The sequence below is a fragment of the Poecilia reticulata genome, chromosome 10 (genome assembly GCF_904066995.2).
Source record: "Poecilia reticulata chromosome 10, P_reticulata-male-v2, whole genome shotgun sequence".
In the NCBI taxonomy this organism is placed as follows: Eukaryota; Metazoa; Chordata; class Actinopteri; order Cyprinodontiformes; family Poeciliidae; genus Poecilia; species Poecilia reticulata.
In genome coordinates, this window is record NC_088839.1 from 26730505 (window position 1) to 26757730 (window position 27226).

At 38.1% G+C, this 27226-nt stretch overlaps 1 protein-coding gene across 1 annotated transcript; it reads right to left on the reverse strand.

The window, feature by feature from the left end:
* Nucleotides 1-1599: 1599 nt before the first annotated feature.
* Nucleotides 1600-27215, reverse strand: lnx2b (ligand of numb-protein X 2b). The gene is made up of 10 exons (XM_008420787.3): nt 26992-27215; nt 20050-20591; nt 18164-18357; nt 14093-14292; nt 10212-10640; nt 8924-9070; nt 6929-7103; nt 4364-4607; nt 3170-3328; nt 1600-2765 (listed from the first exon to the last, which is right to left on the reverse strand). The coding sequence occupies exons 2-10, from the start codon at nt 20466-20468 to the stop codon at nt 2630-2632; spliced, it is 2103 nt and encodes a 700-aa protein (XP_008419009.1). The 5' UTR covers nt 20469-20591; nt 26992-27215; the 3' UTR covers nt 1600-2629.
* Between the last annotated feature and the right edge of the window lie 11 nt (nt 27216-27226).

The following is a 27226-nucleotide window of genomic DNA, read 5'->3' on the forward strand; positions in this document are numbered from 1 at the left end:
GGCGCTGTATCGTTAACTTTAACAAGATGGGCTGCAATTACTTGACACATTTGTAAAACGTAGGAATGCTGTTAGCATAACCTGCTGCTACTAACTAATTTTACAGACCGGTGGTCAGAGAGGTGGAAGCACGCTTCACTGTTTCTACTGTATCTTAAATACAAAAAAACTCCCCTTGCACTCAAGTGGAGACGTTTTATGGTCCTTTGTTTCCGTTTTTCCATTCAATCTTGGTCTTAAGGCAGTAACTCGAGTTAGTAAAGTTTAGTAAAGTGTAGCAGTAAAGTGTGCAAAAATTAATCATCCGAGTGTTGTGCCTCCATCTACTTGTATTCCAGGCATTTTAATAAATATCTTAATTTTTGAGGAACTTCTGATTGGTAATCCATAACTTTCTGTTTCCTGTGTAAGTAGCAGATAAATGGCACAATGGGGCAGGATGTTTTTATAAAATGCCATCTACACACCAAAAAAAGCTTTTTTTTTGTCCTACAATCAGAAATGTAAACATGTGAAAGTTGGTCAGCTCTTCTCAGACTTAACATGTTTTTGTCAAATAAGATCAATACTGAGCTTTTCAATAACTTCAAAAAATGAATGCACATATAGAAAAACTATGACCGAGTATTAGGGCCATACCAGGAAAAAATAAAAACCAAATTACAGGAATAAAGTGATAAAAAGTCGTTTCTTTGAGAATAAAGTCATAGTATTAAAAAAATATGAGAATAAAGTTACGTTACAAGGATGAAGTCAGGTTTACGAGAAAAACACGATAAAGTTGTAGTATTGCAACTTTGTCATAATACTTTTTCTCTCATAATTTACTTTTATTTTCTCAGTGTAGCCCCATCAGTCTGTCCATAAAAAGCAACTCATGCCCACCTAGGTAGAGGACCAGTGATGCTGTGGGCCAGCTTGTATTCCAATTAGAATTCTGTTAGAAATCATAACCAAGATTTTACATGAAAATCTAAATAAACTGCAAATGGATTGTACATCAGTGTACAGAAGCAAATAGTTTTTCTTGTTTAAAGAAGTTTTTATGCTAAAAAAAAAAAAAAAAAAAAAAAAGACGCTGTATTTGAAAATCAGAATTAATCCAAACATGTTAAAAACCCTCTAAATATGAAGACTCAAATATAAGAATGTTCTGAATTACATGAATCCTACCCAGTCTAGATCTGGCTGTGTGTGAAAATATGCAAACATTTCATATTTATTTAATGTACATATTTTTACCACTAGGGGGCAGGCTGGGCAGTTCAGACTCTGAACAGTTCAAGACGCACAGCTCCAAAAGTATCAATACACCAGGAAGTTTTACACATTCTCATGTTAGATCAGAAATTTAGATTTTTAATTTGTGCCAGAGTAAGAACTAATGAACAGGACAAAGATGAAAGTGTTTACCTTTTTGTTTCTCCAAATTTTAAAAGAACCGACAGTCAATTTTAAATCTGAAATTTCTGTCTATTGATGAACAAAACGAGTAAAGATGTAAACCAAAAGATGAAGCTGTAATTGAATCAAGAATTGACCCAAAAGGGCTTCCATACATATTACACTTCCCATCTGAGGGATATAAAGAAACACGCATATGTTCTCATTTTTTATTCCTTTGAAACAACATTTCTTTGACTTCAACATATTAAACTACAAAATGAATCCTAAGAAAACATGATTTGATATGATTTTATTGGACAAAACTGAACAGAGTGGGGATTATTATTTACAGGTTACTTGGTTTATATTTCAAAAAGCCACTTTGTTGTTCGACAGCTGCCTCCGTCAGGATGCAGGCAAGGCCACGTTAAATCTACAAACAGCATTTATTAACACGTTTTGGTACAGAGACAGTTTAAGGCAGTTATTTGTCCTTCAATACCTCCAAGGCACCCACTTCCTTTAAGTCTGTCAAGATTAACTATTTATGGAAATAAATACAGTGCTAAAAATGAGAGCTCGGATGTTGAAAAATAAAATAAAATTAAAAAATAAACGTTGGATTAGCAACACTTTCATTAGGAAAAATAAATCAAGAGGAGAACTGCTTGCTACTTATTTGTTGTTCCTGAATGTGATTAAATTAAAAAATAAGAGCCTAAACAATGAATAAATTTGTTTTCTAATCCAAATTTTGTATAATCATCTGTACATGAGTCACATTTTACTATTACACCATCAACACTTCTATGTTTGTAATTTTACCTGCTTCTTTTAATAAAAATGAACATTTATACTGCTGGGAAAATACCCAACCCACCTTCTGTAACACTCTGATTTTATTCAGATTATAAAGAAATATTTTGCATCATGTTCAAAAGGAGCTTTAATTTTCATTTGTTTGGCATCTGTCTACAGTCAGGATCCTACATTAGAGTTTATACTAGCAACGGATGCTAGAATCAGTCATCAAAACTGAATCCTTCTAGTTAGTTTTGACTAGATTTTTATGATTTGTACATCTTAGTGTTACAACCAGTTTCTACAGGACAGCTTTAACAGACGGGTCTGGGATTATGTACAACGTTCTGAACAAAAAGAATCAGATTCAGTAGGAATGCAGCTGAACAGGGCTACTTGTGAATGCTCACATGAACACAAAAAGAGACAAAGTTTGTCTTAATTACACTAAACTTCCAGGCCAGGACACAACAGTCAGCGTGACTTTGTTCTTCTGCAGCTTGAGCATCGGGATGAGCGAGGAGTTGTTCATCCCCACCGTCGTAGCGCCGTTCACCGCCACGATCTCATCACCGCACCTGGACAGAAACGGGTGGGCGAAGTCCAATTTTACAGAGAAATGTTGTTTTTTAGAGCAAAAGTCTCCACACCAGAGGAGGCGAGAAAACACAAACATTATACTCAAGTAAAAGTAAAAAGTAGCCATCGAAGAAATTACTCAATTTTAATATTTAAAAATTACATCACCAAACGGACCAAACATGGAAATTTTGATATTTTTAGGACAAAAATGACAATAATTCGTATAAGTAACAAAAACAACAAAATCACCCAAAAGATCGTTTTTCCTCATGACGTTTTGGTTAAAACATGTTTGATTTTCATTCAGTGGGTAGAAAATCCAGAAATTTTACTCAAGTAAGAGTAGAAATACTTCATAATAAAATGTATAAAATTACTCAAGTAGAGAATTTTTACTTACTTTAGACGGCCATCGAAGTGGGCGGGCGTCCCAGGCACGATAGTTTTAATGAAAAATGGCTGCTGCCCATGGCTCTCCTCGTAACCCCCGACGATGCTGAAGCCCCAGCTCTCGCTGTTTGTCTTCTGCAGGACGATGTCCCTGCACCAGTGCATGTGACTGAGGGACAAAGTCAGAGTTAAAGCGCACTCTTTCATACAAAAAAAAAATAGATTGAACAAACGGGAGAGCATCCGTTGTGATCAACACTGCAACTCTGCAGCTCCTCCACTGTGGCTCTGGATTTCTGCAGGTTTCACCAACTCAAATTTAAGGCTTTTTAAGACCATTATGAATGAAATTTAAGACCTGTGTCATTACAGAAATTTACAGGTTCAGCTAACTGGGGATAAAATTTTAAGTTATCCATGACAGATGCTTACTGGCAGCTAGTTAGCAATAGCCTGAAGCGCTAACTAGCGTTAGCGAATCGACATTCTGCCTCAAGTCGCAGAACGCGATGAAGATTTCAAACTTTTGCCTGACAGAAAAAAATGGTAACTTTATTTGAAAGGGTGTGTATAACACCTGTAATAACACTTTTAGTGCAACTTTTCACAAAATTGAACAGTCTGTCATTTAAACATATAAAGTTTTTCTCCTGTTTTGCTCTTTTGCTATAAATTGTCCATCTAGATTGAACCTCATCACAAAATGTTAATTTAAGAGAACCCTGTTTTTTCTCTCCTCATTATTTGCATCATTTGTTATTTAAACGATGCAAATTTTTATTGTTAATTTATTTAATAGAAGGATAGAGAAAACTGCAAAAAATACAAAACCTTACCAAATATTTTTTGGTCTAGTTTTTACTGCAAATATCTTAGTACACTTGAAATAAGACAAAATTAAACATGTATTAAGTAAATAATTCACTAATATTTATGAAAAAATATATTACTAAATTGAAATGATAGAAAACTAACTTACAAGTAACTTTCAGCAAGATATAGGAGATTGTCTTTAGTCAATAATTTCCTTAATATTGATGAAAATTTCAAGTTTCCCTGTCAGATTATTTCACTGTTAAGACTTTTTACCAGGTTACAAGTTTTCTCTAATTTAAATCTAGTAGTATATTTGTACTAGAAACTGGACCAGAAGAAGCTGGTAATACTCTATGTTTTTGCAGAGTTCCTGGGTTTAGTGGTTTACCTCGGTAGCCCCAGCCAATGCGTCCACAGCGGCGTCCAGGTCCGAATCTCGTCCCGCTGGTCGTCCATGTGGTCAAAGTCGTCTCTGCTGCCGGTCTCCGCGTCCTCCTCGGCGCTGTCTGACAGCGTCTGGATGACGCGCAGCACCACCTGGGCCTGAGCCGTCTGGGCCTTCAGGACGGACACGGCCTCGTTGTAGGTCAGCTGCGTCAGATCGACGCCGTTGATGCTCAGCAGAACGTCGCCTGAGGACGTTTAACATTTAATGAGCAGGAAGTTCACTAATTCAAAGCGCAACAGATTTTCTCTAAATTACACAAAGTGATTGTTCGTCTGAATAATCCAACTCTGTAATCCGCTCCCAAGCATCTTCAGGAAACATTAAAGCGCCAGTGTGTAAGTTTAATAAAAAATATTTTTTTCTACACATTTGTTGAAACTGCCACCATCTTGTGAGACAGAATCTGTGAAATTACCAATCTCCTCTCCCTCCTTCCTGAGCTACAGTTGCAGTTTGAAGAAATGCAACCAAAAACAACCAATCAGAGCCAGGAGGAGAGGCTTAGTGCTGTCAATCAACCTCATGTACTCACTGCTAAATGTGCAGTAATTGATTAATCGTTAACTGGAGCATACAGACTGAAGGGCCATTAGCTGTAAAAACATTCAGAGCAGTAATTAAGCTAAAATTGACAAAAGTTATATAAATGTATATAAAAACCTTTGCAAATATGATTTACCCAATCAAGTGGAATAGTTTTAATACATTTTCGGGAATAAAATGTTTATTTTCTTATTAAGAATGCAATTAATTTGTTTATTTGCATCTTTTAATGCGTTTCCAACATTGTATAAAAAGGGGATTAAATGAAAAATCTGCAAAATGTAAATTGTTTCTTATGCAACCAATCATCTTAATCAATTACTAAAATAATCATTAGTTTCAGCCCTAATACAAACCATTCCCTGGTGAAGTTAAAGTTTATTAGATCAAAATAAATGTTAATTTTCCCAAAGTTTGAGCCGATTGGTTTGATGAATCGGCTCCTCTTCGCTCACATCCTCTATGTTTACGGCTCTTGAGCCACACATTGTGTCTCCTCTGAATGGAGGCAGGATGAAAAGACGGAATAGCCCTTTTCCTATACAACCTATTGTCGATTTTACACAAAAGCAGTTCAAGGACCAGTCCAGACCCAGCATCCAGTCTCTAAACTGGTGTTTTGATGGCCAAACAACTGGCCAGGAAAGCTGCTAGCGAAACACCGCCAACACTTCACTCATCAGAAGGAAACCGGAGTGAGAGACAGACGCCGTTAAAGCCAAGAATCAGAGGAAACTACAAAGACTTCTAACATAAATCAGATGGAGCTTTTATATTTATGCATTTACTTTTGTTACTCCAAAACCTCCGTAGTTTTATTTATTTTAGATGTTTAAAATGTCTTCCAGTTTCAGATTTAGCTGCTGATTAGAAATTAAAAGTTATTGATCTTTTCAAGAACGTGCATTATGAACTTGTTTATCGCAGTAACTTCTGGGAAAATTTATCGTGTTTGATGTAGTTAGAGTCAAAGCTCAAACAAGAGTTTCTGGTTGTTTTTCCTCTGGTAAAGTGAGAAATGATGAGCTCAGAGTTAAAACAAAGCAGCAGGGCTGCAGTCAGAGAAAAATGTTGTGAGGTGACATTATGAGGGAATGAGTCATGATTCAGATGATACTGTGTAATGTGCAAACAATAATTACAAATAGAGTGGAACTTCTTTGGTACTCATAAACACAACTGTGGAAAACTATCCTAACCCTGAACAGGTTAGGACAGGTCTATACAAAACATATTTACATTTTTCGCATAAAGTTATTCTTAGAGGATCAGATTTTTTGTCTATTTTGAGCCTCTTCTGACTTTAAATCCGAATAAGCTGCTGGCCACGCCCCGCAACTCAATATTTATTCTCACACATGAAAACGGCTGCAAGCAGATGTGCAATTATACAACCCTACATCTTTGAAAAGCAAAAGTGGAGCCTCCTGCACAACCAGCAAGAATGTAGCAAGTGGTTTCTGGATGGCAAGTCAACAAAAAAACCCAACAAAAAACAAACTCATCTTTTCCAAAAAGGTACCAGCGGGCCAAACGTGCTGGAGCTCCGCTGGGGTTGCTAGGTGACGGATGGAATTCCGCTGGGGTTGCTAGGTAACGGTGCAGTGCCCATTGAATGTGACTCAACTATCGGGAGGGTTTACAATTGGCTCATTTTCCAGATACAAAAACAGTTATTTACACATTTTCTTAAGCTATTGAGCTGTTTTTAGAAGTAGTTGAGACTCACATGGAAGCAAATAAAACATGTAAAAAGTCATCTTTGATTAATAGATCCCCTTTAACGGGAATTTTATGTCAGCTTGTTTCCATCTGAGTATCTAAAAGCACCCACTCGGTACCTCAAAGCAAACTGTTCCTGTGCATTTCCACATAAAAAAAACATTTAATCAGTTTTCTGGCTTTTTTTAAGTGTCATTACGTGAAACCGTAAGAATCCCGGGACAAGATGCGGTCTTCTACCTCTTTTGATGGTGCCGTCTCTGTGCAGGCAGCCAACTGGCTGAACACTCGTGATGTAAACAGGCAGCCTGCTGCGGCAGTCCCTGCCCCCAGCTATGGTGATGCCCAGAGATGTTCGAGGTTCCTTCTTCAGGCTCACAGTCTTCTCCTGACAGGTGAAACCGCCCGGTGGATCCTATAACACAAACCAAGAAAACACAAAAATATTCAGGATTCAAGCCACACAAATTCATAAATTACAATCATTTAGCAGGATGTTTTGACGCAGCGGATCTCGTTTAGAGGGCCGCTTGCAGAAACAAATGTGAAACATTTGAGACGGAGCTGAGAGGTAAAAGGGTAGAAGTGTGAGGATCAACACTCGGCTCTCGTAGTGGAAAAGATGTGTGGAAAATGACAACTTCAAGCAGCCTTCTCGCTGCTCCACGGAGTCTGTAAACTGTCAGAAGGGAAGCTCGGGGGAGGCGGGGTTCTTCCTCCCCACAGCAGGGAACCCATCCCCCCCAAGCAAGACGAAAAGATTCAACTCCGCAGGCGAAAGCTAACTGTTACCAGCTTTGATCCTCTCACCTCCCAGAGAAACAACCCAAAAAACAACAACAAGAAGAAGGCAGCGGCCCCACGGCGGCAGAGAGCAGCACCCCGACTCTTTTGATCAGGACAGAGGGAGGCCCACAGCTTTCATCTCCAACGCAGGTGAAAACTTCTCACCCCCGACTGGAGGGGGATCGCTTTTCCCTTTACCGTCCAACAGAGGAGGCAGAGTCCCCCAAAAACTGCACTCAACTAGGAGCAGCACCACATATGTAGAAGTCGAAGGAAGCCAAGAAATTACTCAAGAGTAAAAGTATTGAGTAAGTGATCAAATTAGTCATTTAGTATTTAGAAATTACACAATCAGATGGACAAAGATATAAAGTGAAGTGAAAATTTTGGTATTTTAACAACCAAAACTACAATAATTCATGTAAATAAAAAATATAACAAAATCAGACAAAAGAAAATGTTTCCAAATCAATTTCTTTCAATATAAAACTTTGTGATGAGTTCTTGGTCCAACACTTGTAGTTTGACTCTTAGTATCCAGTCGGAGGCATTTTTTGAAATGATTGATTAATCTTAAATCCAGAGATGTACAGAGTACCCAAAAATTATACTCAAGTAAGAGTAGCGATACTTCAACATATCCAGTCAAAGTAACGTCTAAAAAAATACTCAAGGAAGAGTAAAAAAGTATTTGGTAAACATCTACTCAAGTACAGAATAACTGATCAAATTAATCATTTAATATTTAAAAATTTCATAAATCAGACAGACCAAAATATAAAGTTATGTAAAAACTTTGCTATTTTAAGGATGAAGACAACAATAGTTCATATAAGTAAAAAAAAAAAAAAAAAGAAAAGAAAATGTTTTCAAATGAGTTTCTTTAAATAAATGTAAAAAATAACATGAAACTTAAAAACTGCAGGTCTGTGTCTGGTGTGAATTTTGGTTAAAACATGTTTGATTTTCATTCTGTGAGAAGAAAATCCAGAGAGTTGGGTAATAACTAGTTACATTTACTTGAGTAATGATAAATATTTTAGCACATCCATTTTATTTTCCAGCTGAAAGATAATTTGAAGGTGTTCAGATTTGCCCTCGGCTGGTTTCCTCGGTATGTGAACCTCAGCAAACGTGTCGCTGCAAACCAAATAAGTTTCTCGCTGTTTTATCAGCCGAAGCAAAGGAATCCCATCACACTTGTCCGAGTTCGTCTTCCTTCTTCCTGCTGTATTTTCTTCACAATTATCCAACAGTAATGTTTTTCCTGTTTACAATTTAAATGTTTAATGTACATACAGGAACCACTCAGTTACTACCCAACAGTTAAACCCAACATATTTTTTGGTAAAAATGCTCGTCTTGTCATTTCTGACACAAGAACCTGGTTTTGCTGCATTTTCACAGCCATAGAAAAGGAGTAAAACCATAAATGTTGTTTTGTCGAACCTTCAGGTAGGTGGTCTGCCGCCTGAAGTACTGCGGCTCCGGGGCCCTTCTCACTCCTCGGCTGTGTTGTACCTCTCTGCTGCCGCCTGCTTCCTCTGGGCTCTCCGCCGGCCGCAGCACAGCAAAGTTCACACACTTTTCACTGTTCTAAAAATCACAGAGAACAAAAGAAAAACATTTGTTTTGATGCAAACCAATAGTCTGACACATCAGTAAGCAGCTGGTAAACATATTATTATTATAAATATTCCTAGTGTTGATCAGACCTCAGCAGAAATCTCTGTATGTAGTAGTGGCAATATCAGACACCTAAATATACAATTTGTTTTTTCTCTAATAATATTTGCTTTGCAGTTTTGTCGCCTGGTGTCGTTTTTTAGATTTGACTTATAATTCTGGTCTCTGTAACCAATTTTCTTGAAACCTGCGCATTCATCATTATACCTCAAGTTCATCTCCATTTTAATTTGACTGTCATATTTATCTTAAATGAAAGTGAATGCATCAAGAGTGTGTGCCCACTATACATATTTATATGGTTCCAACATGTTTTGTGGTAAATTTCCCTATTTATCCTGACTCAACTTTAGAGTTTTCAGTACTTTACATTATTCTTTTAAAATAAGAACAATAATAATTCAACCTCTTGAATTTATGGTAACTAAAATTCAGACTGGATGGAAGGATGCAAAGAAGACAGACAAGACAATAAGAATGAAGGTAGGACAAAAGAAATGAGGGGAGGAAAGAAGCATGCAAAAGGAAAGGATGTAAACAAAGGAAAAAGGAAAGGATGCCAAAAAGGAAGGAGAAAAAATAGGGATGAAAAAAAGGAAGAAAAGAAGGACGGAAGAAAGGTAAGGAATGAAGAAAGGCAGCAATGGAGGGATGAAGCAGAGGGAGGAAGGATGCAAAAAAGGAAGGAAAGAGAAAGGATGTGAAGGACGGAAGTAAGGAGGGAAAAATGTAAAGAAAAGGAAAGAAGGACACAAGGACAGGACTAAGAGGGGAAAGGAAGGAAGACCGAACGCAAAGCAACAAAGAGCCGAGGGAAGGAAAGTAGGTTGGTAGGGACGGAGGAAAGAACGGAGGAAGGTTTAAGTTTGCTAGTTTAAGGACAACTTTCAAGTAAACATAAATAAAAGCTGCGTCAGACTTCAGCTGGTTTCCGTCTCAGTTCCTGAGCAGCTCAGTTAATTACAGTCCAAATCCATAAAACCTCCAGTCGCTACAGAGGCTGCAGGTCCAAACATGCAGCCGAGTCAGAAAACAGCAGCTGATTCCCAACCTGTATGATCATGGCGGCACTCTCCGGGGTGCCGTGCATCAGGTCGTGTCCGTTTATGGCCAGGACTTTGTCGTTGTTCCTCAGTTTTCCGTCTTTGGCTGCCAAGCCGCCGGGCAGAAGGTCCAGGATGAAAACGCCGCTCTCGTCGGACTTCCGGATGAGTTTGATGCCGAGCGGCTCGGTGCGGTACGTCTTCGTTAGCATGACGTGCAGGACCTTCCCAGGGTTGTGCATGTCGGATGGACCGTTGCCGTGGGAACCATGAGGGGCTTGGGGTGCGGCGGCGGCGGTGGAGGGGTGATGATCCGAGCGTTGGTCTCTTATTTTGAAGCCTTTCTCCTGCATGACGGTGAGCCGCAGGAGCGGAGAGCGCTGCAGAACCGTAATGGCCCGAGTGTGGGGAACCGAAGCCAGGTTGACGTCATTCACCTGGAAACGGGACACCAGGATGAAACAACACAACCGAAAACTGTGATCCCACTGAGGTTAAAACTTTATCCCCACTGGAAACTTAAATATAAGACATACAGGCAGAGGCAGGCCCGTCCCAACAAGCAATACATCAATTAATCACATAATCAATTAAAACAAACTCAATAATTTCCATTTGCACAAAACCAAAAACTAAACAACAAAAGTTTTCAACTTTTACAGAGATTTCATAATTTATTTTCTTTGTTGTTCTTGTTTTGTTTGTTTATTTTGGATATTTAAAATGTTAAATGTTCATTAGAATTTAAAGTTTATTGATCTTTGAGAATATTTTCTTGCATTACTTGAAAATGCTCTCAAAACAACATTATCGTTTATCACGGTAATTTCTGAGACAATTTATCACCCAGATATATTTGTCATCGTGAGTCAATGTCTGGATAAAAAGTTAATTGAGCTTCAGGAGATTTGCGATTAAATCTTCACTCAACAGCAGCAGCCATTGTTTCACATCCTGAAAAACTCTTCCCTCCACGGTTTTGCGTTTTAATTTTCAGATTTAACATTGCACCTCAATGTCACAATAACAAATTTTTATAGTAATTGTTGCAATAAATTATAATATTGTTTGTGTGTTAGTTGGGAGGATAAAATGTATTTCCGTTTGCTGAAAGCTGGAAAAGTCAAAGTATTTTTTAGATATATAGTTATTAATTTCTTCAAATTCAGAAGTTTACGTGTTGCCTTTAACAATCTGAGAAAGCCCAGAAAATAAATGATGTCATGGCTTGAGTTTGAGTTAATTGGAAATATATAATTTTTATGAATCACAAACTTCCAGAAAACTGAAAGATGCAGAAAAGCAGTTTATTTAAATGAAGGACAAACCCCTACTTGTTTAGAACAGAGTTTGATTAATATATTTTATAATTGTTCTTGGCGATTCTGACAAAATGTAGAGTTTGTTGATGGTTTCATATCTGGTTACAGTGTCGTGTAAATAACTGAACCGTGTTGTTGCTGAAATGTGATACACATAAACTTCCCCTCTACTGTATGTAAATAAAGGTAGAAATCAGGAATAACTAACATATCTGGTTAAAACCTCTAATTATTTTCCTTTATTTAAATCTGGAGCAACAACAAAATAAAAATTAAACAAAAACTTTACATGTCTTGTTATAAAAACAAACATGTCCAGTAGAGAAAAATAAACAACACGCTACTTTTCCTGTTTTGAAATCCAAACAGCAGTTTGCACCAGGCAGGTGAGGCCGCTCGCTCTGAAGTGACGCGTTTGTGTCTGGTGTAAACACGCCCCGTTACCACGGCGATAAAACTCGTTAATCTCGAATATCTGCTGTCCCCCATTGCCTCACTTAAAAAGAAAACAGTGTTTGCATTATCCCGAGAGTACAGTTTGAAATTGTTCATTGAAAACCAGGCTGGGATGAGCGGTGTCACGCTATGCAGCGTTTCCCACACATAGGCGGGAATCCTGCCTGCGTTTCCAGCAGTCAGACACATTGGGGTATTTATTTAGGAATTAATCACGATCCAAAGTAAGGAATCCTTTATCTTGGAGATCATCTATTAATCCCCCTTTTCTCCTTTAATGCAGTCATGTTACATCAGTCTCTTCCCTCCTAAACACACGGATCATGTAAGCAAAGAAAGCTCAACGGATTACAGCGTTTCCGAACATGTAGCAACACCGACCTTCCTGCTGCTGCAGAGAGATCACAACCCGGCCTCTCTTCAGTTTACGCTTTTCTCTGGAAATTATCTGCTTTCTTACTTTCACTGTTAGTGCACTTTTTCTGCAGGTTATCCACCGAACTGTGGAGCATTTTCATGTAATTTCTTTATTGGTGTTAAATGAATCAGACGTTTATGATGGATCTATTGTGAGGAGTGAATGGACCATGACTGGCCTGTAAACAGATGAAAGGAGTTTAGACAGCCTTGAAAACTTAAGATTTTAGAAAAGTTTTGTAAACTTTCATACTCTGAGAAATCCAGTTCAGGTTTTTTTCTGATGCAAGCGCTAGGCCCGTCACAGAAACAAATTTTACTGGACGATAAAGAAGAAATTATGATGAACGATAACATTGTTTTTTTAAGGCCATTTTCAGGTGTTATAATGGTAATGGCTTCTCAAAGATCAAACTTTAAATAGTTCTGAAAGTCTAACTGGAAATGTGTTTTAAATATCCAAAATAAATAAACAAAAACAACACAAAGTGAATTATGAAGTCTCTTTAAACAAAATTGGCATAAAAAGGGCAAGTTGAGACTGAAGACTTTAATCATCCAGTTTTTAATGGAGAGAAAAATAAAACAATAAATGTTGCAAATGGAAATTATTGAGCCCGAGTTTCCATTCATCATAAAATGAATTAATTTATTGATTATTGTGACAGGCCTGAAGAAACAATGATTTGTCATGTTTGTGTCTCTGTCGGTTTGCTCCAGCTGTGGTTTGGCTCCACCTTCGTTCTCTGGCTTTGCCTGAAGCCAAACCTGAAACCGTGGATGTAAAGGAGGAAACGCTCCTGATCCTCCTCCGCCCCAGATTGGAAACATTTCCACTGAAACGCTGAAAAACCACATCAGGCAGGAAGAAACCCGTCACCAAACGAGGACGAGGTGATAATCTACTAATGTTGCTTCCTGCTAAAGATAAAGTTCCCGTCAAGTCCGGAATAATAATTATTTAAATAAATGGCTTAAACGTAATGAAATGTTCAGTTTGAGCCCTTAAAACGTTTACAGTTATTTTATATTTCCTTTAATTCCATCATTTTCACTAGATGTGTAAACATGTATAATGTGGGACATATTTGGAGTTAGGATTTAATAAACTTTGTCCTTTTCAAACTGGATATGAAAGTTTTGTTTTTGTTTAGCTATGAAGTATATATTTTTTTTTTCCTCTGACATTTCACTTCTCCGAAATAAATTAATTTAATTTTATCTGGAGATGTTTATAAGTTTAGAAACACTTTTCTCAATAAGTTACATGTTTGGTAAAATTCTGCTTCAAATAAAGAACTTCATATTTTCTGAACTTTGTCAGCTATTAGAGCAGCTGATAAAAAAAGTATTGAGATTTAATCAGAGTTGGGTGGTAATTAGTTACATTTACTCCGTTACATTTAGTTGAGCAACTTTCTGGGATACGTTTTTAAAAAGAAGTACTTTTAGCAGTATTTTTACTGCACTGTACGTTTTACTTGAGTAATTTTATTATGAAGTATCTCTACTCTTACTTGAGTAAAATAAAAATAAAAATGCCTCCAACTGGATCCCAAGAATCAAACTAAAGGTGTTGGACCAGGAACCCATCTGAAGGTTCTGGACTCCGGCCCCAGAGTGCTGCAGTCTGACCCGTCTAACTGAACTGCAAACAGACATGATGATGACATCATGTGAAAAACCTGGCCCACCTCCAGGATGTGGTCCCCTGGAGCCAGCCTGCCATCGCGAGAGGCTATGGAGTCCCGGATAATCTCCTGGATCACGATGTTTCCCAGGGGAGTGTCTTTTCCTCCCACGATGCGCAGACCCAGCTCCTCCTCGGGTTCGTCTCTGAACAGCTCCACCACGTTGGCCTCGGCCACCAGACTGGACCGCAGCGGTGTGTTGTCTGCAGAACCACAGAGGAAGAAACAAAGCTGGGGTCATCATCTCTAAAGCATAAATCATAAACAAATGGCCGATACACAAACAACAGAGTTTCCAAACATTTTTCACTGCATTTGTGATTTTATTATCCAAGGTGATGCCTCAGTATCTTAGAAACTCATTTCCGGGGTAACATTTGCTTGTTTAATTAACTTTTTTACATTATATTTACTGAGTCCAGTCATTTAAAAACTATAATTACATTGATATAAAATTAAGTCCACTGTAAAACTTTATACATATGTTGTATTAATCACTACGTGTGATGTTTCAAATCATCCCTTCTTAAAGTTGTAGGTTTTATTTAACATTTAGGAACAGAAATGCATTTACACACTGCAAAAAACACAAAATCTTACCCAGTATTTTTGGTTTACTTTCTAGTGCAAATATCTTAAAACACTTGAAATAAAACAAAATTAATTACAAGTAAATGTTCAGCAACAAATAGGAGCTTATTTTAGGTTAATTTCTTAATATTTATGAAAATCTACTAGTTCACTGGCAGATTATTTCACTTGTAACAAGAATTGTTTTCCCTTGTTACAAGTTAAATAATCTACAAATGGTACTAGTAAATTTTTGTCAAGGAATTAACACAAAACAAGCTCCTATGGCTCGCTCAACATTTACTTGTAATTAGTTTTGTCTTATTTTAATTGTAGCAAGATATTTACTAGAAGCTAAACCAAAAATACTTGGTAGGATTGTGTGTTTTTACAGTGCATGGATGGCTTTCAAAATAAAACGTCCTGCTTCCAGAAGCAGGTAAAGTCTGGGAGTATTCTTTGGTCGGATAGGATCAGGACGGGTGTTTTGGTGCAGATGGTTTCCAGCGTGTTTGTGGAGCACCTGGGCAACGAAGGCAGGGGGAGTCCAGACAACAGCGCTGCCAACGTCATCTTAAAATGATGATGATGAGGAGGAGATAACGTTAAATTACAGCCTGACATGATGACAAGATCTAATTTCAAACTTGGACTTGAGTCAGCTACTGATGTTTCAAAGAGAAACTAATAACTAAGGTTGAGAAAATAATATTTTGGGTTCAATTATTAAGAAATTCTTGGTATTTTCCATCAGAAGTCGGACTGAGTTTTACATGGGAAAATAAATGAACCTCGACGATCAAAGGTCAACTTTTAATTTTACGTTAAGGGAGACAGCCAACACCTCAAAGTGATTTATGGTAATAGGACAGCAGGTGAGGTAGCAGCTGACGGTTATGTAATGTTTAACAGGAGTGTGCCGACCTTTGGTTCCAGCAATAAATTCATTAAAAGCCCAATTTACCTTTGTTTGACTTCCCCCATAAAATGGTTGCATAATGCGGTTAAAAATTTACTTTTCCTTCTTAAACAATCACCTGTCCTCATAATGCAAATTATGGCAAATGGCCTGAAATGTTTAGAAAACATAAAAAAATATAACGATTACAAATATGGTCTAGTATGAGATTCTAATTTGATTAAATCTAAAATGAAGTCGCTTTATTTAAAGAAGTTTAAGCCAAAGGCGTAGATTTTATTTAAAACAGCTTGCCATAGCTTCAAACTAAAGCATTTTCTATAACCATGAGACAAACTTATTACAGCTCGACCACTTTAAATGATCAGTTTCTCTGATTTTACTTTTTACAGGTACATGTTTGAGTAAAATTAACATTGTTCTTTTATTCTATGACAACACGTCTCTGAAACTCCAAGCAAAAATTTAGTATTTATTTGCAGAAAACAAAAAATGATCAAAATAGAGAAAAAGGATTCAGACCTCAAATAATGTAAAGGAAACAAGTTTATATTCAATTAGGAACATCAATACTAATGTTTTAACTCAGGAGGAGTTCAGAAATCAATATTTGGTAGAAAAACCAGGAGGTTTTCTATGGGGTAGCTTTCTTAAGCTTTCCTTCAGCCTCTTGACCAGCAGTGCACAGCAACAGGTGTGGGAGGGGCAGCGCTGATTTACTTTCTGCTTCATATGCCTGGAGAAAACACCAGTAACTCCAGCATTTGCTCTGGTATTTAATTAAAATGATTTTAAGTTGCAGAAATTTTGTGATTTTAGCCGTTTTAAAACTCGACACAGAAATAAATAGAAAGTTCAGAAATTGAAGAGTTTTTTAGGAAACGGAAATAATTTTGCGTCATCTTAACTAACTTAAAACAGGAAAAAAAACTATTTAATACTTAAAAAATTATATTCCAATATTATTTTAGGAAATAATACAGGAATTAGCATTTATTTTTGCTTATTTTAAAACAGTTTGTTTAAATATCTATTTCTTTTCTAAATTCAAAGCTGGCGATCTTTACCTGGAAGAACTGTGTTAACCTTTAGAAGCAAAAGCAATGATTATCCAGTGATTTCGGCAGAGACATTTTCCATCTCAACGTTTTTCCCGTACGACGCCGGACCTAACGGAGCGTGGTCGCTTTGTGTGTAAACTCCAGAAGCTTTCTCAAGCTCAGCGAAGGATTGAAAACCGGGTCACTGAATTAAATAAACGCACATTTAACCTTCAAAGCTGTTGTCAGCGAGCCGATTTGGCGTCTTTGTGTAGGTCTTTCTTTTTCTTTCTGGGTTTTCACGGCTGAGAGCGAACAGAAATCTGAGGGACATTAATCAGCTCAGGTGTGTTGGCAGATGTTTATCCGTGATGTAGGTCTGCTTTCAGGGTTTTTCCGATGATGAAACTGTGTGGTTAAAGCATCTGTGAGCTGGTACATGTTCCTGCAGCTAGGCTGATGATTCACCTGCGATCAAGAGAATCATTTAAAACTGAAAACCGTAGCGGCTCCGTCCTTCTCACAACGACTGCAGCAGTTAGTCCACTTTTAAACGAGACGTTTCATGTGTTTTCAGCCACATTGGGCCATTTTACAGAACAATCAAGTAACTGTACAAATACATTAAATATGAAAAAAAATTTATTTTGTAATTTAACGCCTTGAAATTGGGCCTCTGTCTCTTTAAGAAGCTCCTGCTCTTTCTGAAACTCCGCCTTCAGGAAGTCATAAAAACATGGCTCCTCTATTAAAACAATGTTTTACTTTTACTGAGATTAAAAACAATTGTACTTCAGTTAGAGGGATTCAGGTGCAAAGTAATTGTTGTGGAGTTAAAACTGTGTTTTCTTCTTTTAAATAAGAAAAATATGTATGAAAATAATTTGCTAAACAAATACAACAGTGCTTGATTGTTTTCTTTTAAGAGTTTATCTACTGACTTGGATATGAAAAAATACACATTAAATATGCTGTGGCTTTGATTTGGATTATGCCTTCTGTGTAACAAAATGAAGGTATAATTAGCCACACTTTTTGTTTGTTGACGGGAATTTAAATATTGTTTATCTATTTCTGTACTAGTCTGGTCTTTCATGTTTTCTTTATTTTTTGAGTTGTGTATGGAAAAGTAAAAAAATGGCTGAAAAACAAACAAACTTATATCAAAGTAGCTCGTATAATGGTCTTAGTTTATGCGCAGTTCCACCAGGTCTTTGCTAATTGCTGCTGGCTAGTTTGAAGGAGCTGAGTGGGGAGGAGCTGCGCCTCAAAGGTGGAGCTAGGTCCAACCAGGCGTTGCCATGGAGATTAAAGGATTTCTAACAGAAAGAATGAAGGCAACACTCAAGGTGTGTTTTAATGAGAAAATAACATAACATGATGTAAAGCCCAAAGAGAGTCGATTTTACTTCTAAAATCCTGTAAAAGCACAATTAGCTGCAAGTGTTGCAAAGACGCAGCTTATGTAAACAGCCAGAGGAGGATGTGATCATGTTGAACATGTTGTGACAGAAAACAGGAGCAGGTGATAAAATGACTCCCTACCATCGTCGATTTCCTCGTAAGCAGGATTAATTAAGCCCGGCTCGGACTGATCCCGCGTGTGGTTTCGGGACAGAGTTGCTGAATGCTTAGCATCTCCAGACGACTCGCAGTCACCCTTACGTCCTTTTATTTCGTTCCAGGAGGGCCGCTTCCTCTTCTCAGCTTCCTCCCGTAGCCTCTTAAAAACAGGACATCTGGGAAAACACAAAGACACCACATAAGAGGTTTTATTCTTAGAAACAGGAATATGAGGCTATAAATAACAGGAGGAGACAGCGCTAATTGGGTCATAATATATGGAGCTGTAGAAATGGATGCTTACACAGGTTTGGACAAGGTGTGCCAAGAAAAGCAGAGCAGAGGTTTCCAATGTGGTTTTGCTTAATTTACTCAGAGATCTGCGCCTGCTGCTCGTCCCTCACTCCTGAACTTTGTATCCCTGTTATTTGCACAAAGGCAGCAGGAGGGCAGCCTGCCTTTCATAAATAACTGAGTAATGTGTGACAAGGGCGATAAGCACCATACTGGGCAAAACAGACCGACCTGCACCGTGCCTGGGACTCTGATTAAAAAGCAGAGCATTTGAGCTTTATCTGTAGCAACTGCACCGCAAAAACAATATTAGAGTATTTTCAGCCTAGTTTTCAGGGCAAATATCCCATTACACCTGAAACAAGACAAAACTAACTTACAAGTAACTTTTCAGCAAAAACATAGGAGCTTGTTTGTTACAAGTGAAATAATCTGGCAGTGAAACATTTTCTACTTATGCAAAAATGTCAAGTGGAGAAATGTCTTGGTACGACTAGTAAAAGAAAAATCCTATTAAACATATTATGCAATCCAAATATAAACCAGTAAATACAAAATTATCAATAGATCAAAATGCACTGTGCTGACGTTAAGTAGAGCAGGAAGGCTGCAGCTTTTGACATGTTTGAAGTATTTTTAGCTGCAGATTAATCCTTTGCTACAAATTATTGAGCTTTCACTAAAGGAAGGCTGTAACAAAATGATTTTCTTATTTAAAAAGGGACTGATTTATTTATTTGCATGTTTTATGCGTTTCTAATACTATGTAAAAAGGTTTAAGAGCTTAAATGAAAAATCAGCAGAATTGTGTCATTTTTTTAAATCTGTTTGCTCCATTAAACATGAGAATAATAGATGATTGTTAGCTGCAGCAATAATATAGATTAAACCACATTTTCCTTTAGCAACATTAGCATCTCACCTACTAAAGCTATGCATCAAGTGCAGGACATTTAGCAGCAAGAGAGACCACCTGGTTTGCCAATTAACCTGTTGACATAAATATAGAGAGCAAATGAATAATCTGTGATATCAGGTTTCTGACTGCAATTCGATACAATGTGCAGCTGTAATTTGTAGCTTATTAAATAAAATGGAAAGAAGTGAACACTATTTCTAAGTAGCGTATAACAAAAAGGTTTCCTGAACTACAACATCATCTTAAATATTTCTTCAAATTGACTAAATATTAGCGGTGCACTGATTGCAGATTACTGATCTTTAAAAAGCCTGACCTGCTGGTTCCAATTTTGGCCGATAATGTTTTTTTTGTCTGAAATGTCGCTAAATATAGCAAGAAAGTCTCTGATTTGGCAACAGTGGGGTGACTCTTGTTAACGGAAAACGTGCAGACACGACCCGGTGGGCTGGTCCGTCCATCAAACCTCTCACAGCAGAGCAGAAGAAGAGAACGGCTGATTTTTATTCCGTTGTCGAGGTTGATAAAAATCTGCGTCACATTTAAGTATCAGCCGGTCACTGATCTCCCAAAATTAAGGAAAGCGGCCGCTAAATCGGTGCACCCCTCCTAAATATGTTGTGATGAATTGTCTGCATTTCAGCCAGAATCCTACCTGTTGTGCAGGTGAGGCTGCAACTCGCAGCGCTGCATCTCCTGCTGGCACTCTGCGTAGTGGGGACAGGTCACCACCAGTTTGTCCAGCAGGTTCCTCACCAGCAGGCTGGAGGGTCGGCACTGGTGCAGCTGCAGACGCTGCCGATCCACGGGGCAAAAGTCCTGCTCCTTGAGGAAGTTGCTGAGACAGTGGAAGCAGTAAGTGTGTCCACACGGAGTGTCCATGGGTCTGAGGAGCGGCTGCAGGCAAATGTGACAAACCAACTCATCGTCCACCTCGTTCTGATACTCGTACAGGTGAGTGTCCTGAGTCTCGTGCTGCTGGCCGCATTCTTTACAAACGCGAGCCCAGGAGAGACCCGCAGACCCACTGCTGGCAACGGAGACGGCGGCGGTTTTGGTTTCTGTTGCTGCCATCGTTTCAGGAAGTTCAGTCCACTGTCGGCTCACGCTGATGGGTTTCAGATGTTTACATCTTCATTTTTGAAGTTGAATAGATCCACAGTCACGGTGTTATCTCCTGGTCTTCATCCTGACTTTCTGTGGAAAGAGCAAAACAGAGTGAGGTCCATGGCGGCACTTCAACTCGCACTGGCCACCGGCACAGGAAATCACAAATCCAGAAAGCAGCAGCAATATGGCAGCAAGCTGCAGCTGCTTCCTCTCTGCAAGTTTCCTGAGGGACAAAGGGAATTTCACTAGAAGTCAGCTAAAAGTCACGCCGCTTCTCACGGAAATCGCTAAACTCTGTGAAATGAGGCAGAAAAGAAATGGACTGAAGTCAAGCCTGCGCTTATGGGAGAACCACATGGTACCTCAGTAGTGTAAAACGTTTAAATTAGATGGGCCAGAAATACAATCTGCCTTCACTAATGATCCATTCATTACTCCAGCGGTCACCGTGATTTTATGCAACTCCTAATCTCCTTTGTAATTCCTCCCCAAAAAGAAAAACTGAAACCTTGAAGAAATAATAACACCAAGTAAAAATCTCACAGTATCATGTCATTTCTGCAATGTATTCGTTTTTAACCTAAAATAGAAAAACATTTGTTTTCTGTTTAAATAGAGATAAACAAAACAAAGCTGCTCACTGAAACCAGATGATTTTCAGCATAATTACCGTCTTCAGGAACAGAAAATCTGATATTTCCACTTCTGTTTAGCCAAGCGCAACTATACTGCACTGACAAAACCACTCTTCAGTGTGAATGTTGTTGCCGAGTGAAGACGCAAAGTTAGCCATGTCAATGCAAGTGAAATATTGAAAATAAAGTCAGAGGAAACGGAGATTAAATAATCTCTGTAGTCCATTCAGGCCTGAGGACAGATTTATATCAGGAAGGCTAAACACAGTAAGGCAAACTTGAACTTTCAACCTTGGTTTCTTTTAGGAATGCTGCCAGTATTGAATATTTCAGACTGAAGGAAATTTATACTCCAGGTCCACAAACAGCAGGTCTTTATGCTCGATTCAGAAGTACCATTGGTCAGTTTTAAAGTTTATCCAGCTGACAGTATTGTCACAACATCATCTAAACATGAAGGAAGCTAATAAAATGAAAGCACAACCAACAGCAACATCCTTTTGCATTGACTGAAACTTCTGAAGAGAAATCTGTTTGGATGCAAAGTTGGACCAGAGCTACGGGATTGTCTTCATCTGGATTTACTACGTTTGGCTTCTTCTGGTGCAGAATAATGATGCAAGTTTCACTTCAACGACATAAAAGTCTGATAAAATGTGAACGTTGAGACTGCAAATGCTTTAAAAACTATCAGCTACATTTCTGATTTAGTGGAACGATTCAGATTTTTCGACTTTGGGGGACCACTGCCTTACAGTGTGCTACATTGTATATGAAAAAACATAATGAGATTCAAAAGACCAAACATTAAACCACGGGAATGGTATGATGGAGCATTTTGGTGATTTTAAGACCAAAAACCTTTTGAACCAGAAAACACACCGTGTTTAACACTTATGTCCAGATGTGGATAAAAAAATTAAAAAAAACAAGAGAAGCATTAAAGTGAATTTTCTAAAAGAAAAGAGTTGAAGAGCATCCACTTAATATGAAAGTTAGAAAGTGTTATGCTACCACAATCATCCACCTTAAGAAAAGATTTTGATAGGAATGAAGAGCAGGAAAGTGTTGCTTTCATGCTGCATGTGTGAAAAGGGTTAAAAAAAATGTTTCCCACTACCTTCGTACTCCATATCTTTGTGATTCTAGTCCAGATTTCAGACTCCAAACCAAAAAAAAAGAGGGTGCGCTCTTTTCTGTGTTACTGGAGCGACTCGCAGGAGATGATATCTTCTGCCACTGCACGCAAACTCGAGACTCTAAACCGTCGCCCGAAGCCTGAATGAAACCAGAGCTCAGCCTCCCAGACCATCAGAATATGGCTGTGTGTGTGCAGCAGCGCTCTGGATGTGCACGAGCTCCGACTGCACCGCTACCAGGAATGCAAAGGGTACGACGGGAGGGGTGGGCTGGTGTAACTCAGAAGCATGATAGGAAAGGGAAAAATGTTCAGCCTCTGTCATCGGTGCCATTATCCAGGTGAGCTCAGAGCACTGACGTCGTACCACCACAGGTAAAAGGACTGTCTGATAAATGACTGATGGAAAACACAAAAGCCAAGTAAGAAATTTGTGTGTGCAAGTTTCTCTCCCCCCCCCCCATGCACACACAAGTCCGCTCCCTTTCTTTGTCTTTCCTAGCCTCAGGGAACATTTACGTCTGTAACAGGTCACATGGTATCAAAACTGGAAAAACTAGACTCTATTAAACCAATTTCACCTTGTGCAAGAAATAAAAATGAGATGCAAACCAGCTTCTGCTTTGAAGCTGGTTAAAAACAGCAAAAAAGGTAAAATAGACTTACATTTTAAAGGTAGAGTTTCTCAATCCTGTCCACCTGCTCCAAAATACCTGAATCTGATGCTTGAAAAACCTCCAGTTTCACTAGCAGCACATTAATCACTAAACAGTTTTAATCTGGTGTAATGAAGCAGACAAATATCCAAAAAATGCAGTCAAGGGTCTCAAGGACCAAAGAATTGTACCACAAAGCAGGATTAGTGGTTTTGTGACGTTGCCACCGCCTCACAATCATCTGTGCTGCCAAAAATGTTCGTTTGTGCCGCTGACGTTTTAAAAATATTAATAAAAATGTTTCCAGATGTCATGAAAGGTCAAACAAACAAAATTCTTTCCATCAACTCCGCCGAATTTATTTTGAAGATGTTAATAAAAATGTTTCCAGAGCGAAAGGTCCAACCTGTATCATAGCGGCACAAAGAATTGTTGCTGCACATTTTTGGCACAGATTTTCTATGATTTGAAGGAGATGTGGGGGGGCAACTTTACTAAAGTGTTTCAAAAGGTTCAGTTTAGATTCACAAAAATGGTTCACATCTAAAATTTTCAGAAAATGTTACCTAAAATTATAAATACTCAAGTTAAAAACGCAGTGAGGTCTTCTGATCAACCTACACTTTGGATCTTACTTTCAATGGAAAATGCAAGTTTCTTCATTTCTTTTAATACATTGATATATTTTTAGCACATTTAAGACAATATATTGTTGCAAAGAGTTTTTAAATCCATTAGGACTGAACCTCCTGAGAATTGAGACGTTTCTGCAGAACCTGAATTTAATAAAAACACCAAACTGGATAAGATGCACTGTTTTTAAACATCAATATGCTTATTAATTCATGCATTATTAATTTGCTGTTTATGTTTTAGAACTTCCTGTATCTTAATTTCAATTGATTTTAAGTTTAATAGGAAAGCATACTAAAGTTTTTCACCCTCAATTAGAGAACAAAGTGAAGGTACATTGCTAGACACAGACATTTATTTTATGTTGATTAAAACACCAAACTTCTAAAGATTTTTTCATATTTAACTGGAAACAGTGAAGCCATCATTTAGTCCCTTTATCAGCTGAGTTTGCAGCAGTTACAGGCAATTATCAGCTGCAGTTTCACCATAATAACATAGAATTACCAGCTGTGTCAAACATGGACACTCAGAGTGTCAGAAGAGTCAATCTGCAAATTAAAGCTCCAAAACGGAGTCGCTATGTAAACGATGGACAGATTCACCGCCTGCCCTGAACTGGTACCGACCCAAATCGGAATCAGCAGGTCGGTTTTTAAAAGATCAATAATCGGCCAGAAAACTGGAATCGAATCGGAGCACTTAACCAAACCACAAAAAATAAAAACTAAGCAAGACTTAACCAATAATAAAAACTAAAAAACAACTAAAGCTAATTGAATTAAACAAAAAGTCAAAATGAAATAAAACTCAACTATAGAGAAAAACTTAAAACTGTTATAATACTGGTTCTGATCGGCGGCTCTCATCAAAAACAGAAAGTCGTGTTAATAAAATATTATTCATCTCTGCTGTTACAATGAAAAACCCTCATGTGTCCAAACTTAGATCACACAAATACTCGTCAAAATAAATACAGATTTTCCTGGACAATAAATTGTCTCAGAATTTATCGCGATAAACGATAATATTGTTGTTTTGAGATCATTTTCATGGTAACGGTATGATAACGTTAGAACGCATTCTCAAAAATAAAATTTTATGAACATTTAACTGGAACTGCATTTTAAATATCCAAAATAAATAAAACAACAAATAAAGTGAATTATTAAATCTGTGTAACCAAAACTGTCCTTCAAAAAAGGGTTAGTTGAGACCAAAGCACCAGATTTTTGTCCTCCAATTTTTGATGGAGAGAAAAGAGAAAAACAATAAACCATGTAAATGTAAATGATTGAGTTTTTTAATCATACGATTAATTGATTTATTGCTTATTGTGACAGATTCAGCCCCACAGATTCATGCTTCCTGATCGTAGCCGACTGTCTCACGTTGTTCTTAAAACTCAACAAAGGCAACACTTCATCCAGCAGAACAGCCTTGTAATCATGTGAGAGCATTAGCTTCCAGGGGAAACGTCTGCGGCCCTTCAGCATCCTCCAGCTGCTTTCAGGATTACCGGCGGCGGCGTTTCTTCAAAGCGGGTCGAATGCCCAGCGCCGATGGCCGACGCGAGTCTATCACATGTGCTGCAGCTGCCGCACCCTCTGCGAACGCAGGTGAGGCAGAGTTCGACTGCAGTTTTTAGAGATCTACGTGTCACTGTATGTTGCGCCAACGTCTGGTATTCCCAGCAGCAACATGAAATTTAATTAAATACAAACACAGCTGTTGGTACCCGTGAATCATCAGCGTCTGGGAGTATCACAATAGGAAACTTCAGACATTTAAGATGCTTCCATCTTTTAAAATCTAATTTAAATGACATAATGAACAAAAATGCCATATTTCTCCTCAGTAAAGTTTTAAAGAGCGATTTTAAGCCATACCATACATGCCTGAAGTTTGACAGATTACTCTGAGGTGTGTTGGTGAAACTTGTTTCTCTAAATATTTTCCCACATAGCTTCTTTCTACTTTATTTTTCTTGTTCTACTCTGCAGTGAAAATCTCCCCCTTGTTTATTTGACATCTGTTCACATAATTCCTCAATTTAAAGTACATGTACAAGTCCCATTATGATCATAATGCGACTCCATTTTTTCCACCAGGCTGCAGGAACAATAGGCAAATTCTTCTGCTTTGCATTCAATCAGCTGTTTGTTTTGCATGCAGGGAGCAAGTAAAACCAATGACTAGGACAATCCCAAAGTCTCTTTCTTCATGTTTCATTTAAAACTAAAAACACTTTATTCTGATGTTTGCAACAAATAAAACAAAAGCACTCTGTCCATTTTTGTCTGTTAAAAACAAGGGAAGTATTATCTCACTTTAAGGCAATTTTCTATAAAAAGGCACCCAATAAACAACACATATGTGTTATTTATTCAGAGTGTACATTTAAATTAAGATCAGTAATCTTAATTTAATCTTAAACCTAAAGGTTGAAGGTGTCATCACAAGTTGATAAAGCTATTCCAAAACACAAACCTTTCATAGGAAACCCTTGTTGTATTTAGCCAAAATTCATAAGTGAATGCAAAAAAGAAACAAATAAATCATCACTGGATTTCTCTGGCCTTATTTACTAAAAATCATGGTTAATGAAAGAACATTTCCTGTTGTCCCTAGCATTTTACATTTAAGACAGACAGACAGCTAGGTAGGTTTCTACAATGAAAACAAATATAAGACTACACGCAAAGCACAATTAAAAGATATAAATTAACGCACAAACTCTTCAACCATTGCTTGTAAATCCAACACAAGGCATTCATCTGCTCCATATGTATTAGAGACGCATTTATACCATTCTTAAACTTCAGTTGTGGACCACACAAAATTAATCCGAAGGCCACAGATGGCCCCCGAGCCGCAGTTTGAACACCTCTGCCCTGAAAGCTGTGAAATAGCGCTTTCATTCGATAAGTAATTGGAAATCCAGCTTCAGATTATAAATGAAAACCATTGTGAGTCTGTGGAAACTGTTTTTAAAAAAGGGAACCTATAATTCAAATAAGCTTGATGTTTCTTATTATTCTGACTGAACTCAGCATCAATAACAAGCGCTTTCCATCCTGTCGGGATTGTCACCGATCCCATAAATAACTCACTGTCAACCATGTGCTCTTAATCTCCTCATTACTCTGACAGATCCCAGTGACAGAGGAGGCAATAAAAACGGGACCTTACTGGTCTAACTGGGCAGCTACAGCAACGGCTTCACCTTCAGCTCGGCTTGCGCTAACTGCTACACACCTTGAGCTCAGAAACTCACTTCTCTATCACCGAAAGGACTCGTTTTACAGCACAAACACACGCCAATTTCAGCCACATCCCGGTTTCCAGTCAGAAAGTAGTCTATACATGTCTGCTCAAAGCGATAAAAGCAGTTTATATCGGTTCGACGCCGAAACTCGTCTTACCTGTGTGTGAAGGTTGTTTTCCGGAAGTAGCTAACGTGTCACTCGCTAGCTGCCACAAAACAGCTCCCGGTGTAGTGGAAGAATTAAAAAAGATAAAGTAAAAACGAGGTAAATGTTTCCTCAGCTCAGCAATCTTGAAGGTTTTTGTCCACTCTCATTTTTATCTGCCGCTGAGCGACCTGACAGCCCGCCCGTCCCAGGCGGAGCTCAACCTGCAGGAGACGTCTGGGCAACT